Genomic DNA, 15,777 nt, shown 5'->3' on the forward strand with positions numbered 1-15,777 from the left:
AGACTATTTCCCCTTTTAATATTTTTTGCACTGTATGCTCTTTTTAAATTGTACTTTTTTTCATTTTTTTACATCGTAATTTTTGTTTTTACAGTTTTAAATGTTTATTTCTTTGTATTCAAATCCTTTTAATCATGTAAAGCACATAGTTACCTTGGGTATGAAATGTGCTATATCAATAATTTTACTTTGCTTTAGAATGAAACCAAAGATCAAAACCTGTTTGAGACCAAAATATTTGAGAAATATCTAAGTCACTCCATCCATTTTCCTCTGCTTTATCCAGGATAAGTCTTCTTCTTCTTTTCCTTTCGGCTTGTCCCTTTAGGGGTCGCCACTGCTTGTCATATTTTTCCATCTAAGACATGCATCTTTTTCTCTCACACCCACAGTCCTCATGTCCTCCCTCACAACATCCATCAACCTTTTCTTTGGTCTTCCTCTCGCTCTTTTCCCTGGCAGCTCCATCCTCAGCACCCTTCTCCCAATATACTCACTCTCTCACCTCTGAACAAGTCCAAACTATCTGTCTGCTCTCTCTAACCTTGTCTCCAAAACATCCAACTTTGGCTGTCCCTCTAATGAGCTAATTTCTAATCCTATCCAACATGTTCGCTTTGAGCGAGAACCTCAGAATTTCATTTCTGCTACCTCCAGTTCTGCTTCCTGTTTCTTCAGTGCCACCATCTCTAATCTGTAAATCATGGCTAGCCACAGCACTGTTTTATAAACTTTGCCCTTCATCCTAGCGGGGACTCTTCTGTCACATAGAACACCAGACACCTTCCACCAACTGTTGCATCCCCCTTGGACCCATTTGTTCACTTCTTTACCACACTTTCCATTGCTCTGTATTGTTGACCCCACTTATCCAGGATAAGTGTTTTCCTATAAAAAAAAATTATAGTTTTCAGAACAAAAGTTTATTTTCATGATCACTCTATGAGGTTTGACACAAGAAATTATTGATAGCAACTGGCTTTTCCTTTTCTCGCAAAAACGATGGGAGCGCACTCCAGCCCCCTCCCCCTCAGAGGACTCCAAAAAGGGTGGGTCCTCTGAACTCCTGTTTGGTGCATTGGAACAAACCACAGTCAGAACTAGAGGGCTGGTGACAGAGCCCACGCTCTGTGTGAAGGTAGGCCCGACTATATCCAGTCGGAACTTCTCAAACTGACACACCAGGTTGAGCTTTTTCCCTGTCAGAGACAGTTTTTATAGCTGGGGATCAGTTTTCCAAAGTCCCCGCCTTCGGCCACCGCCCAGCTCACAGTGCACAGGACCCCTATGGCCTCTCCCACAAGTAGTAAGCTCAAGGGAAGGGGGGACCATGTTACCCTTTCGGGCTGTGCCCGGCCGGGCCCCATGGGTACAGGCCCATTAGGTGCTCTCCTTCAACCCCCACCTCCAGGCTTGGCTCCAGAAGGGGGTCCCGCTGACTCATGTCCGGCGAAGGGAAAATTGCATCCAATTATTTTATTTGTCATAGGGGTCTTAAAGCTGTGCTTTGTCTCGGACTATTGGGACAAACAAACCCCTCCACCACAATAAAGTAACGGCTCATGGAGTGGTGATTGAACATTAGTGTTGGCAGATAAACCGTTTATGATTCAGTCACATTGAAGAGTGGCAAACCTTCCCATGGTAACCAACTAAAATTACTCTGAGGGTGCGACAATGACTCATCCAGGACATCACAAAAGAATCTTGAACATCTAGAGACCTGCAGGCCTCGCTGGCCTCAGTTCAGGTTAATTTTCATGACTGTACCATGATAAAAAAATGGCCAAAAATGGCATCCATGCGAGAGTTCCCAGGCGAAAACCCCTGCTGTCAGCAAAGAATACAAAAGGTCGTCTCACATTTGCCCAAAAAACTCTTGATGATCTTCAAAACTTTTGGAGAAACATTCTGTGGACTGACAAATGAAAGTTTTCACTTTTTGGATGGTGTACGGGCCGTTACATCTGGCGTAAAAATGGCATAGCAAAAATAACGTTAATTATGCCACCAGTGAGTCATGATTGTGGCCATGTGATGGTCTAGGACAGTTTTGCTACCTCATGACCAGGAAAACTTGCTGTGATTGATGGAACAATGAATTTTGCTGTATGTCTGACAGAAAATCCTGAAGAACGTTCGTGCCCTCAAACTCAAGTGCTCTTGGATCATGCAGCAGGACGATGGACTGAAACACACCAACAAGTCCACCTCTGAATGGCTGGAAAAAAAAATGAAAACAATTGTTTTTGAGTGTCCCAGTTAAAGTACGGAATTAAATCTTATTGAGATGCTGTTGTGTGACCTTAAACAGCCGCTTCATGCGAGAAAACTCCAATAGTTGAAACAATTCTGCAAAGTAGAGTGGTACAAATTCTTCCAGAGCAGTGTGAAAGACTCATCACCAATTATTGCAAACACTTGATTTCAGTTTTGCTGCCAGGGGTGGCCCAACTCATTATTAGGTTCAGGGGAGAAATACTTAATCCACTGAGGGTCATAAAGGTTTGGATTTTTTTTTGTGCCTTAAGAAATTGACTACTTTAATTCATTTGATGACTTTTTGTAATTGCATGTATTGTCTCTGTGATATTAAAATTGATTTGATGATTTGAAACTGGTGTGGAAAAAAAGAATACTTATACTAATACAAATACTTTTTCACGGTAATGTAAATCAGTCAGGCAAGCAAACATCCATTCAGCCATTTTCTTACCCGCTTATCTTCACAAGTGTCGCGGGTGTGCTGGAGCCTATCCCAGCTGTCAGCAGGCAGGAGGTGGGGTACACCCTGAACTGGTTACCAGCCAAACGCAGGGCACATAGAGACAAACAGGTGCACTCACAACCACACGTAGGGGCAATTTAGAGTGTCCAATTAATGTTGCATGTTTTTGCGATATGGGAGGAAATCGGAGTCCCCAGAGAAAACCCATGCAGGAATGGGGAAAACATGCAAACTCCACACGGGGAGGGCCGGGATTGCACCCGGGTCCTCAGAACTGTGAGGCCAATGCTTTCTAACTGATCCACCGTACCTCTGGAAAGCAAACAAATAAATCAACTTACCGGGAACCAGACCCAAAAGAACCGTTTTTCAACTCCCATCCTAATTATGTTACTCATAAATTTAAATAAATTCTTTATCCTCTGTGAAAAGAGACTATTATTTTACACTGACTGACTGATCTTATAAGAGACTCGGCATATTTTTATAATATAATAAGAATTCATGAGGTGTTTGAAAAAGACTTCACAGATGGACTTTATATAATGGTATAATAATGGCACGACCCTGCATAATAAAAAGAACTAGGTTGACTTGTCTGATATTGGAACTGGTCTGTTTTAGGTGTATGTATATCTCAGGTGTGCCAGGGACGGGGAAGACTGCAACAGTCCATGAGGTGATTCACTGCCTCCAGAATGCAGCAAACATTAATGAAATCCCATCATTCTGCTTCATTGAGATCAATGGTATGAAGATGACTGACCCTCATCAGGCCTATGTTCAGATCCTTGAGGTGAATAATATGAGTACATGTTCATTGTCTTGTACCATACATTACACTATTTACAACCAAAAATGTTTGCATACTCCAATTGACTTAGTATTATACATTAGGGCTGGGTAAAAAAAAAGTTTTATATACGCGCGTGTGTGTGTGTGTGTGTGTGTATATATATATATATATATACATATTTTTTTTTTTTTTTAATTGGGGGGTTCTCTTCGGCTGTTAGATCAAACAGAATCGAGGCTCTGTATTTTTTATTTTATGTTGGAACAGTTTTACTGTCACGGTTTTATCTAGCTGCGGCTGTTATTTGTCCGTATTACAGTAATCCCTCGTTTTTCACAGTGAATGGAGACCAGAACCCTGCGCGAAACATGAAAAACCATAACTACCACTACCACGCCCACCACCCACATACACCCTGGGAATTTTCATGTATGTGTATCTGGGTACCACAATGATTCAAATATGTAAACTGTATTTATACTTTACATATTTAAGACTAAGATTACAACAGTACATGTATTTACTTAAATATTTAATTTGAAAAACCTTTGTTAATCTTTCCTGCAATAGTCACCAGAACACACACCTTTTTTAGTCAGGGTTCACACGTGTCCCTAAAAGTCCCTAAAAACCCCTAAATTTTCGAAGGTGTGTTTAGGGGCTCCTAAAAGTCCTTAAAATCTGCGAAAACCGGTCAAGCCCCTAAAAAGGCCTTAAATTATTAAAAAATCAAAGGGAGGACCTTTACCGCCAAAATTCTCCGGGAAAAAAAAAATCTATTTTAAAAAAAATAGCGATCTGTCTGGCGTCTAAAACAGCCGGAAATTGTCAACGGAAGTCACCGTGTTGACAACAAGTCGCCATCTCCTCGTTGATATTCCATTGTTCGTTTCCGTGAGTCGGCATTTCACTTCGTCTTCGTTACGTCTTTCATCTATCCAACTTGTATCATTGGGAAGTGCATTTTTCAAGATGCTTGGGTTGAAAGTAAGGAGTTTGGAAGCTGGGTTCGTCGAGATGCAAAAGATCGGCACATGTTTTACTGCCATCTGTGCAAGCAGAGCTACCAGCTAGGACAGATGGGCGTCAAAGCGCTGGAGTCGCACCGGGGAAAAAAAGGAGACACGCTGATTTGGCGAAGACTCTCTCATCTTCCGTTGGTATGAATCTGTTTCTAAAATATAAAGATAGTGAAGCATCAACTTCAGGCAGTGGTACTAGCAGTGCATGTGCACCTACAGTTGTCCAGCCATCGACTTCAACCAGCCAGAAGTCAGGCTCTATGAACGTAGTTCAATACACGAAGGCGGACTCGTTAAAGGCAGAGATCGTGTGGACTTTAAAATTGATCTGCAGCCATTACAGTTACAAAACTTGTGAAAATAATTCAAAATTGTTTGCAGTCATGTTCCCAGACAGTGACATTGCTAAAAACTACCACTGTGGGGAAAGGAAGACTTCGTACCTGGCTACATTTGGCATCGCTGCCCACTTTTCATCTCTACTGCCTCAAAGCCAAAAAAGCCAGAATAGAGACTGACATATCTACGCTTATTGAGAAGCCTGACAGGCTGTGTGAGCTGGCAGAAGAAAAGAGGAAGCTGAGGTTTATCACCGAGCCCAATGCACTCAGACAGAGCAAAGGACAAGAGAGCCTCTTGGGCACCTCTGCAGCAGCAAATAGAGGAGGCACTGGGTAGGCTCAAGGAGCTAGAGTTGGGGTGCTGAGACAGACATCAGTAGAAGACGTTTGTGTATATAGTTGCAATTGTAGTTAGAATCAGTTTTTCTGTATACTGTTATGTGAAGACGTTGACAATGGTCATATCACTGAGAACTACCACAAGGGGCGACAGGTGATCACTGTCACAGGTACTGAGTTACTGGAACCTTTGATGAACCAAGAACAGCCGATGGCACCATTGGGTGAGTCTTTTTTCCTTACTCTTGATTTCCCACGATGGCCCTAAATTTTTCGTGTCAGCCCTAAATTTTTTCCGTTTCAGCCCTAAATTTTTTGTGTCAGCCCCTAAGAATGGCCCTAAAAAGACCTTTAAATGTTTTGGGTCCGACTGAGTATGAACCCTGTTAGTGTAGGCTCACGTTTTATTTCTTTTCACTATTATGATTGCTGGATTGTTTTTCTTTTATGGTGTATTGCTGTTACAAATCGATGAATAAATTAAATTTAAAGGATGACTGTCGGAAAAAATAGGCATGTGAGCACACATTAAAAGTTAGTAGATGAGGGTTCAGTGTTTCTTTTAATGCTGAAATTATCCACAGATTTCACATCGAAACATCTGTAAATTGTAAACTATTTTTGAAAAGGCCGCACAATTCTTTCACTGCAGATCACAATGTCATCTGGTAACATCATGGTCCAAGTCGATTCCAGTTTAACCTCATCTGTCAGTGTACCTATCGCCACAACAAACAGGACGGGGGATCAGAGCTAATCCCTGATACAATCCCACCTTCACCTTAAAGGTCTAGTGTCATCCCTATAAACATTCTACAATAGATATTGAAATGAAAAATACATATAAGATTATTCACTTCAATGTCCACACTAAAAAATAAATGAGCGGAGAGCACATCATCCATGCGCAAAGTTGCGGAAGTCTCATTCGACATCCAAGCGGTTGCCATATTGGCTGCATTTACTGTCTCTGATGTCACTCTGGACATTTGCCATTGAAAAGACGTTGTGGCCCCTACTGTAGGACACACCCCTTCTGACACAGAAGCTCTTTTCGAAGAAAACATCTCACCGAGTGAAGTTACCGGGGCAATATTACCCTATTGTTTCGAGCCATATTTAGATGTCGTGGATAATGGCCAAACCACCTCCCCGCCCTATCCACCTCAGTGCGGCAGTAATAAACGGCCATTTCCGCGGCGGACTTGAGCCACCCGGGCCGACAAGGTCGGTAGCGATCCACAAGGCCTGCAGAGACCATGCTTAACGGCTGCATGGAAGCCTTCCCATGCGCACATCGATACACTGAGCAACCCTGATTTATGGATTACGCCCCCCCAACTACTTTTTTTTTTTTTTTTTTTTTTCAGTAGCTGTATACACACCTACCTGTCATTTGGAATCCACGAGGCTCTCATCTTTTGCACCGATACAACCCATTTTTCATGACGAACCGGGTCTCTTGCAAACTTATGAGGGGTAAATCTGTCCTCCTGAGTTCAAGCAATGTCCAGCAATTCAACGAGCCGGCATTTTGGCTAACACGAAGCAACAATGAGCTACCTTCCCGGAGGTAAAACTAATACAAACAAATGAGTCCACTTGAGAGCGGTCCTGCCATGTACGTCACTTCATGCTTCTTCTTGAAAACAAATCCCTCGAGAGGATTTTCATGGCGGGAGTTACAAAAAGCTGGATACGTAATAATCATGTTTTGTGGTGAAAAAAACGCACGGGTCCATGACAGCTGCCGTTTTTTCATGAATAACATACTAAAAATCATGCATTTCATGACAGTTGCACTTTAAATTCTTCTGTCAGACCTACGGCACACCTCACCATTGTTCTGCTGCCGTCATACATGTCCTGTACTATTCTAACATATTTCTGTGCCACACCAGACTTAGTCATGCAGTACCACAGTTCCTCTCTTGGTACTCTGTCAAGGGCTTTCTCTAGATCCACAAAGACACAAGGTAGCTTCTTCTGACCTTGTCTGTACTTTACCATTAGCATTTGCAAATAATGCATCTATGGTACTCTTTCTAGCCATGAAACCATACTGTTGCTTGCAAATACTTAATTTTGTCCTGAGTCTACCCTCCTCTACTTTCCCATAACTTCATTGTGTGGCTCAGCAACTTTATTCATCGATAATTCCTACAGCTCTGCAAACCCCCTGTTTTCTTAAAAATGGGAACCCAGTACACTTTTTCTCCATTCATCAGGAATCTTCTTGCCTGTTAGTATTCTGTTGAATAAGTTGGTCGAAATTTCCACAGCCACCTCTTCAAATTGCTTCCATACCTCCACAGGTATGTCATCAAGACCAGCTGCCTTTCCATTTTTCATCCTTTTTAATGCCTTTCGAACTTCACCCTTCACTAATCATTGCCACTTCCTGGTCCTTCACACTTGCCTTTTCTACTCTTCCTTCTCTCTTATTTTCTTCATTCATCAACTTCTCAGAGTATTCTTTCCATCTATTTAGTAAACTCATGGCACCAGTCAACACACTTCAATCTCTCTCCTTAATCACCCTTACTTGCTGCACATCCTTCCCATCTCAATTCCTCTGTCTGGCCAACCTCGAGAAATCCTTTTCTCCTTCTTTGTGTCCAACCTGGTGTACATGTCGTTATATGCCTTTTGTTTTGCCTTCTTTGACCTACAGTGAAGAAATGAGTATTTGAACACCCTCCTATATGACCAGCTGAGCCACCGTGCGATTGAAATAAGTGTTCACTACAGCCATTTCCTTCCCTTTTGCAAACTTCACCATTATCTGTTCCTCAAAGTGCCTTTCCTGGATACTTAAATATCACTTCTTCATTGCTCCTGTTTCCTTCACCAACATGTCCATTACAATCTGCACCAATTACAACTTTCTCTCAGTCTGGGATGCTCAGGACTACTTCATCTAGTTCCTTCATTTCTCTTTCATCTCTCGGTCATATCCTACCTGTGGGGCAAAGCCGCTAATCACATTATACATAACCTCAATTTCAAATTTCAGCCTCATTACTCGATCTAATACTCTTTTTACCGCCAAGATAGTCTTTGCCAGCTCTTCCTTTAAAATCAGAATCAGCTTTATTAAATAACCCCTACACCATTTCTCTTCCCATCTACTCCATGGTAAAATAATTTAAACTCTGGTCCTAAACCTCTAGCCTTTATTACCTTTCCACTTGTTGTCTTGGATGCAATATATATCAACCTTTCTCCTCATCATCATGTCAAACAACTCCTGAGCTTTTCATGTCATAGTCCCAACATTCAAAGTCCCAACACTCAGTTGTAGGCTCTGTGCATTCCTCTTTTTCTTCTGACGACTGATCCGGTTTCCTCCTCTTCTTTCATATTCATATTTGTTTGGCACAGTTTTATGGTAGATGTTCTTCTTGACACAACCCTTTGCATTTATCCGTGCTTGGGACCCACCTCCAGATTGCACTGGCTTGTACCCCCATAGGGCTGCATGTATTCTATATTTAAATCCATCACCATCTTAGGTTAACACCGACACAATGGAAAACCCAATTGACAGCCTAGCAAACATTAGGATTAGATCACAGGAGGGATTTACCTTCAGTCACGAATATTTACACACAAACCCCATATTAACATAGACAATGTTTCAATATTCTCAGCACATATTCTTCTTCATCAATGAAAAATAGTTTGATTGCAATTTTCTTTTACTACTCATTTTTAGCTAACTGTAAATCTGGAGCTCTATACATGCATCACACCACAATGCCACTAAGAGGCCAAGGCATGCAGAGGTACCAGAGAGTCATGGCTCTGTATAAAACGACATTTATTTTTTTTTTTACGTGTATATTTTTAATATGCAATTATTTGTTACAAATGTATCATTCTTTCAAGCTATATTTTAAGTTTTGTTTTGGTGATTAAAAAGTGAGTTTCAAAACCAATCATGTTAATCATAATTTCAAAAAGATTCAAAATTGTAATTTTTTTTTTTCTCATAATCACCGAGCCCTAATTGTTTATTTCTGTTTCTATAAACATGCATTGTCTATTATTGTATATCTGTGTATCTTTTCTAAATATTACTTTGGTCAATGTCTGTCTTTTCCTTAATTTCTCATAGGGGAATAACTTTACAAATGGTTTTATTAAATTTAGATGTAAATTTTTTGACTGCTTGCAGAAACTAATTGGTCAAACGGCTACAGCTGATCATGCAGCTTCACTGCTGGAGAGGCGATTCAGCAACCCTGCTCCCAGAAAGGAAACTACTGTGCTGTTGGTGGATGAAGTAAGAGGGTTTTTTTTGTTGTTGTTGTCTGTTTTTTTTTTTTTTTTTTTTTTTTTATATGATTTTGGACAAATATTCTTCTGGTCCTGGGTTTAAAAACACTAATCATGGAATTTTAAAATTTGAAGAGTTATTCCAACTTTCTTTTTCCAGGATGGAATGCGTGAACAACTTTTTGATTTTTTTCATGATTTTGAAAAGAAGAATTGGTGGCACAAGTATGAATTTATTTGGGATTTTTCTCGAATCCTGTCCCAGGTGGCCTCCTCCCGGGTAGACATGCCCGGAACACCTCACCAGAGGTATAGCCTAAACAGATGCCCAATCCAATGGCTCCTCTTCATGTGGAGGAGCAGCAACTCTACTCTGAGCTTCTCACATAGAGTGGAGAAAATAAGTATTTGAACACCCTGCTATATTGCAAGTTCTCCCACATAGAAATCATGGAGGGGTCTGAAATTTTAATCGTAGTTGCATGTCCACTGTGAGAGAGATAATCTAAAAAGAAAAATCCAGAAATCACAATGTATGATTTTTTTTTTTTTTTTTTTTTTTTTTTTTTTTAGAAATTTATTTGTGTGATACAGTTGCAAATAAGTATTTGAACACCTGAGAAAACCAATGTTAATGTTTGGTAAAGTAGCCTTTGTCTGCAATTACAGAGGTCAAACGTTTCCTGTCGTTGTTCACCAGGTTTGCACACACTGCAGGAGGGATTTTGGCCCACTCCTCCACACAGATCTTCTCTAGATCACACAGGTTTTTGGGCTGTCGCTGAGAAGATTTTCAGCTCCCTCCAAAGATTTTCTATTGGGTTTAGGTCTGGAGACTGGTTAGGCCACGCCAGAACCTTGATATGCTTCTCACAGAGCCTCTCCTTGGTTTTCCTGGCTGTGTGCTTTGGGTCATTGTCATGTTGAAAGACCCAGCCACGACCCATCTTCAATGCTCTGACTGAGGGAAAGAGGTTGTTCCCCAAAATCTCACAATACATGGCCGTGGTCATCCTCTCCTGAATACAGTGCAGTCGTCCTGTCCCATGTGTAGTTAAACACCCCCAAAGCATAATGCTACCAGCCCCATGCTTCATAGTAGGGATGGTGTTCTTGGGATGGAACTCATCACTTGTCTTCCTCCAAACACTGTTAGTAGAATTATGACTAAAAAGTTCAATTTTGGTCTCATCTGACCACAAAACCTTCTCCCATGACTCTTCTGTATCATCCAAATGGTCATTGGCAATCTTAAGATGGGCCTTGACATGTGATGGTTTAAGCAGAGGAACCTTCCGTGTCATGCATGATTTAAAACCATGACGTCTGAGTGTATGACCAACAGTCACCTTGGAAGGTACCAGCTCTATTCAGGTCATTGACCAAGTCCTGTTGTGTAGTCCTGGGCTGATTCCTCACCTTTCTAAAAGCTCCGTCACACCATGACGTTCTGGTCAACGTTCTCTGAACATTTCAATCGTTCTATTTTTCAGCGTTCTCAAACACGAATGACACATCTGGCGTGTGATTAACGCGTGTCTAATGCATGACCTAACGTGTATCTTACGCATGAGAAGCGTGTAACAGCGACCAAATAAGATACCCCGAAAAACCATTCGCGTGTGCTAACGTGTCACTAGCGCGCAACGAGCGATTTGTCAACGTTAGACGAGCATGTTGAGCGTGTGACAAAACGGGTGAATAACGACAGAATAGCGTTTTGCTGGCGTGTAATTTTTACAGTGGAACAGGAACGAAAACGTTGGAAATTTCATACTCACTTCAGTTGTTCTCGTGAGTTTGAACAGTCAGCATCATGCCGCCTAGACGAAAAAAAGGTGGGGTGCGGACTTCAGCAACTAGCGCTGCAAGTAAGAATGCAAAGCATCGGCTTATATACCCATATGCATGGACGTTCGGGAAACGCTCAAATGAGGCTCAATGGACGCCAAAGGACGTTCGTTTGACTTTAGTTACATACTGTGTGCGCTAGGGGATTGTTCAGTAGTCGTTGACAGGTCGCCAGTGAGTTGTTCACTGCAAAGTAAATGATTAAGTAACAACCATTAACGCTCCAGTAACGAATGACGAACGATAGCCAAACGTGTGCAACCCTCGGCGAACGTTGGTAAAACGTTCCACGAACGTTCTTGGACGTTCTGCATCTTTAAAATTAAACGTTGATGAACGCTTGTCTCGGTGAGAACTTTTGTGCATGTTCAAAACTTTTTTTCTGGAGTGGCGTTCTCCGCCGATTCCCAGCGATCATTGACGTTCACTAGCGTTCTAACAATGCTCTTCTGGCGCTATCCCGGCGACCATGGGCGACTACCACCGTTTCCTCAAACGCTATAGAACGCTGACCAGAATGTCATGGTGTGACGGGGCCATAAGGCTCATTGAGACCCCACGAGGTGATATCTTGCATGAGGCTCCACTCCAATTGAGATTGACCGTCATGTTAGGCTTCTTCCATTTTCTAATGATTGCTCCAACAGTGGACCTTTTTTCACCAAGCTGATTAGCAATTTCTCCGTAGCTCTTTCCAGCCGTGTGGAGTTGTACAATTTTGTCTCTGATGTCTTTGGACAGCTCTTTGGTCTTAAACATGTTACAAGTTTGAGTCTTCCTGATTGTATGGGGTGGACAGGTGTCTTTATGCAGCCAACGACCCTACATAGGTGCATCTGATTCAGGATAATACATTGAGTGGAGGTGAACTTTTAAAGACCAACAGGTCTTTGAGGGTCAGAATTCTAGCTGATAGACAGCTGTTGAAATACTTATTTGAAGCTGTAAATAAATGGTTAAAAAATCCTACATTGTGATTCCTAGGTTTTTCTTTTTAGATTGTCTCTCAGTGGACATGTACCTCAGATGAAAATTTCAGACCCCTCCATGATTTCTCAGTGGGAGAACTTGCAATATAGAAGGGTGTTCAAATACTCATTTTCTTCTCTGTAGGTTAAAGGTAGAGGTGGGGAAGGCAAAACAAAAAGCATATGACGACATGTACCCCGGATTGGACACCAAAAAAGGAGAAAAGGAGTTCTACAGGTTGGCAGGGTCTTCCAATCCTTATTTTCTTCACTGTATTAACAAGACTCTCACTCTTATCTCTAACGGAAAGCCAAATACCCTGTTTTCAAAACTCATTTTAACCTTGTGTTTGTGATCTTGTCCTTCATCACAATGCACTACTTGTGGCCATAGGTCAGGGAGGGAGCGGAGATTGACGAGTAAATTGAGAGCTTTGCCTTTTGTATCAGCTCCTCTTTCACTATGACAGACCAATGCACCACCAATCTAACTGTTGAACTCTTGCTCCAGTCGTCTTTGGCACAACCCCAATATACTTGAGCAGCTCCACTTGGGGTAGGAGAGGACCTGCCACCCTTTTCAGACAGAGCACAATGGGGGCAGATTTGGAGGTGCTGTTTCTCATCCCAACCGCTTAACATTGTGCAAATTGAAAGTTTCAGGTATGATGAAGCCAACAGAAACCACATCTGCACAAACCAGAGGTTTAATACTGAGTCAACCAAACTTGTTGCACAAAAAGAGATTGATTGGTGCCAGGGGAAGGCCGTTCCATATGATGTTACCCTGGTTTATCCCTTTGTGATTGAGATTCCTTGTCCTTTTGTTTAAGCCAATTGTTTACAAGACCCCTATCTAACTGGCCTAGACTAGTTGGTGACCTATTGGTAACTCGAGTCTCTGTTGATTGCAGAAACATCTGCATGACACCCCCTGGAAATTAGCTGGGTCGCTTCGGAGTTGCAGTGAAATAAAATATTTGGTCTGATTGTAAAAGCCTTTTGCAATTCCTCTAAATCGGGGTGCTCAATTCGTCGATCAGGAGGCAGTTTTGGTCAATGGCGTGACCTTGTGCAAAAAAAAAAAAAAAAAAAAAAAAAAGGCAGCCTATCATCCAACCCATTGCTTGATTCTGGTGTGGCGAATACATCGATCACATTGATTGTCGATTTGACCAATCTTGGCTTTTCTGACGTGTTAATATGCATATGCACATACTGTGAAGGCACATTCTAGCAAACTGGACACCCCTGCTCTAAATGTTCACTGAAAAGGAAAATCTTTACGTAGCCTAATGTCACTAAACTATGAGGAGTCATCCCCAAAATGTACAGTGAAGAAAATAAGTATATGGACACTCTGCTATATTTTAAGTTCTCGCACTTAGAAATCATGGAGGGGTCTGAAATGTTCATTGTCAGTGCATCTCCACTTTGAGAAAGATAATTTAAAAAGAAAAATCCATAAATCACAATGTATGATTTTTTTTTTTTTCTTTTAACCATTTATTTGTGTGATACAGCTGCAAATAAGTATTTGAACTATCTATCAGCTAGAATTCTGACCCTCAATGACGTGTTAGTCTTCTTCTTTTCCTTTCGGCTTGTCCCGTTAGGGGTCACCACAGCGTGTCATCTTTTTCCATCTTAGCCTATCTCATGCATCTTCCTCTCTAACCCCAACTGCCCTCATGTCTTCCCTCACCACATCCATAAACCTTCTCTTTGGTCTTTCTCTTGCTCTTTTGCCTGGCAGCGCCATCCTCAGCACCCTTCCACCAATATACTCACTCTCTCGCCTCTGAACATGTCCAAACCATCGAAGTCTGCTCTCTCGAATCTTCTCTCCAAAACATCCAACTTTGGCTGTTCCTCTAATGAGCTCATTTCTAATCTTATCCAACCTGCTCACTCCGAGCGAGGACCTCAACATCTTTATTTCTGCTACCTCGAGTTCTGCTTCCTGTTGTTTCTTCAGTGCCCAACAGGGCCCAACTGAATTTCCTTTGACATCTTGAGCCATGTCATAGGAAATTAAGTTACACCAGGGGTACTCATTGCGTTGATCGCGAGGCAGTGTCTTCTTCTTCTTCTTTTCCTTTCGGCTTGTCCCGTTAGGGGTCGCCACAGCGTGTCATCTTTTGCCATCTTAGCCTATCTTCTGAATCTTCCTCTCTAACCCCAACTGCCCTCATATCTTCCCACACCACATCCATAAACCTTCTCTTTGGTCTTCCTCTCACTCTTTTGCCTGGCAGCTCCATCCTCAGCACCTTTCCACCAATATACTCACTCTCTTGCCTCTGAATATGTCCAAACCATCGAAGTCTGCTCTCTCCAATCTTGTCTCCAAAACATCCAACTTTGGCTGGCCCTCAAATGAGCACATTTCTAATCCTATCCAACCTGCTCATTCTGAGCGAGAACCTCAACATCTTCATTTCTGCTACCTCCAGTTCTGCTTCCTGTTGTTTCTTCAGTGCCACAGTCTCTAATCTGTACATCATAGCCGGCCTCACCACTGTTTTTTAAACTTTGCCCTTCATCCTAGCAGACTCTTCTGTCACATAACACACCAGACACTTTCTGCCAGCTGTTCCACCCTGCTTGGACCCGTTTCTTCACTTCCTTACCACACTCACCATTGCTCTGGATTGTTGACCCTAAATATTTAAAGTCCTCCACCCTCTCTATCTCTTCTCCCTGTAGCCTCACTCTTCCCCCTCCACCTTTCTCATTCACGCACATATATTCTGTTTTACTTCGGCTAATCTTCATTCCTCTCCTTTCCGGTGCATGTCTCCACCTAATTGTTCCTCTGCATGCTCCCTGCTTTCACTGCATATCACAATATCATCTGCGAACATCATGGTCCCAGGGGGTTCCAGTCTAACCTCATCTATCAGCCTATCCATTACCACTGCAAACAAGAAGGGGCTCAGTGCTGATCCCTGATGCAGTCCCACCTCCACCTTAAATTCACACCTAACGCACACCTCACCATTGTCCTGTACTATTTCAACATACTTCTCTCCCACACCAGACTTACGCATGCAGTACCACAGTTCCTCTCTTGGTACTCTGTCATAGGCTTTCTCTAGATCCACAAAGACACAATGTAGCTCCTTCTGACCTTCTCTGTACTTTTCCACTAGCATCCTCAAGGCAAATAATGCATCTGTGGTACTCTTTCTCTGCATGAAACCATACTCTTGCTCGCAGATACTTACTTCTGTCCTGAGCCTAGCCTCCACTACTCTTTCCCATGACTTCATTGTGTGGCTCATCAACTTTATTCCTCTATAATTCCCACAGCTCTGAATATCGCCTTTGTTCTTAAAAATGGGAACGAGAACACTTTTCCCCCATTCTTCGGGCATCTTTTCGCCCGCTAGTCTTCTGTTGAATAAGTTGGTCAAAAACTCCACAGCCATCTCTCCAAATTGCTTCC

General features: G+C 42.1%; 1 protein-coding gene across 4 annotated transcripts in view; it reads left to right on the forward strand.

Annotated features, from left to right (window-relative positions):
• Positions 1–15,777, forward strand: part of orc1 (origin recognition complex, subunit 1) — a 116,065-nt gene that overhangs the window by 74,605 nt on the left and 25,683 nt on the right. For all 4 annotated transcript variants that reach the window (XM_061825621.1, XM_061825622.1, XM_061825623.1 and 1 more), the window contains 2 exons: positions 3,353–3,524; positions 9,407–9,514. In XM_061825621.1, the coding sequence (XP_061681605.1) occupies positions 3,353–3,524; positions 9,407–9,514 (280 nt within the window). The remainder of the gene's footprint in view (positions 1–3,352; positions 3,525–9,406; positions 9,515–15,777) is intronic.

Source organism: Syngnathoides biaculeatus, chromosome 7 (assembly GCF_019802595.1).
Source record: "Syngnathoides biaculeatus isolate LvHL_M chromosome 7, ASM1980259v1, whole genome shotgun sequence".
Lineage (NCBI taxonomy): Eukaryota > Metazoa > Chordata > Actinopteri > Syngnathiformes > Syngnathidae > Syngnathoides > Syngnathoides biaculeatus.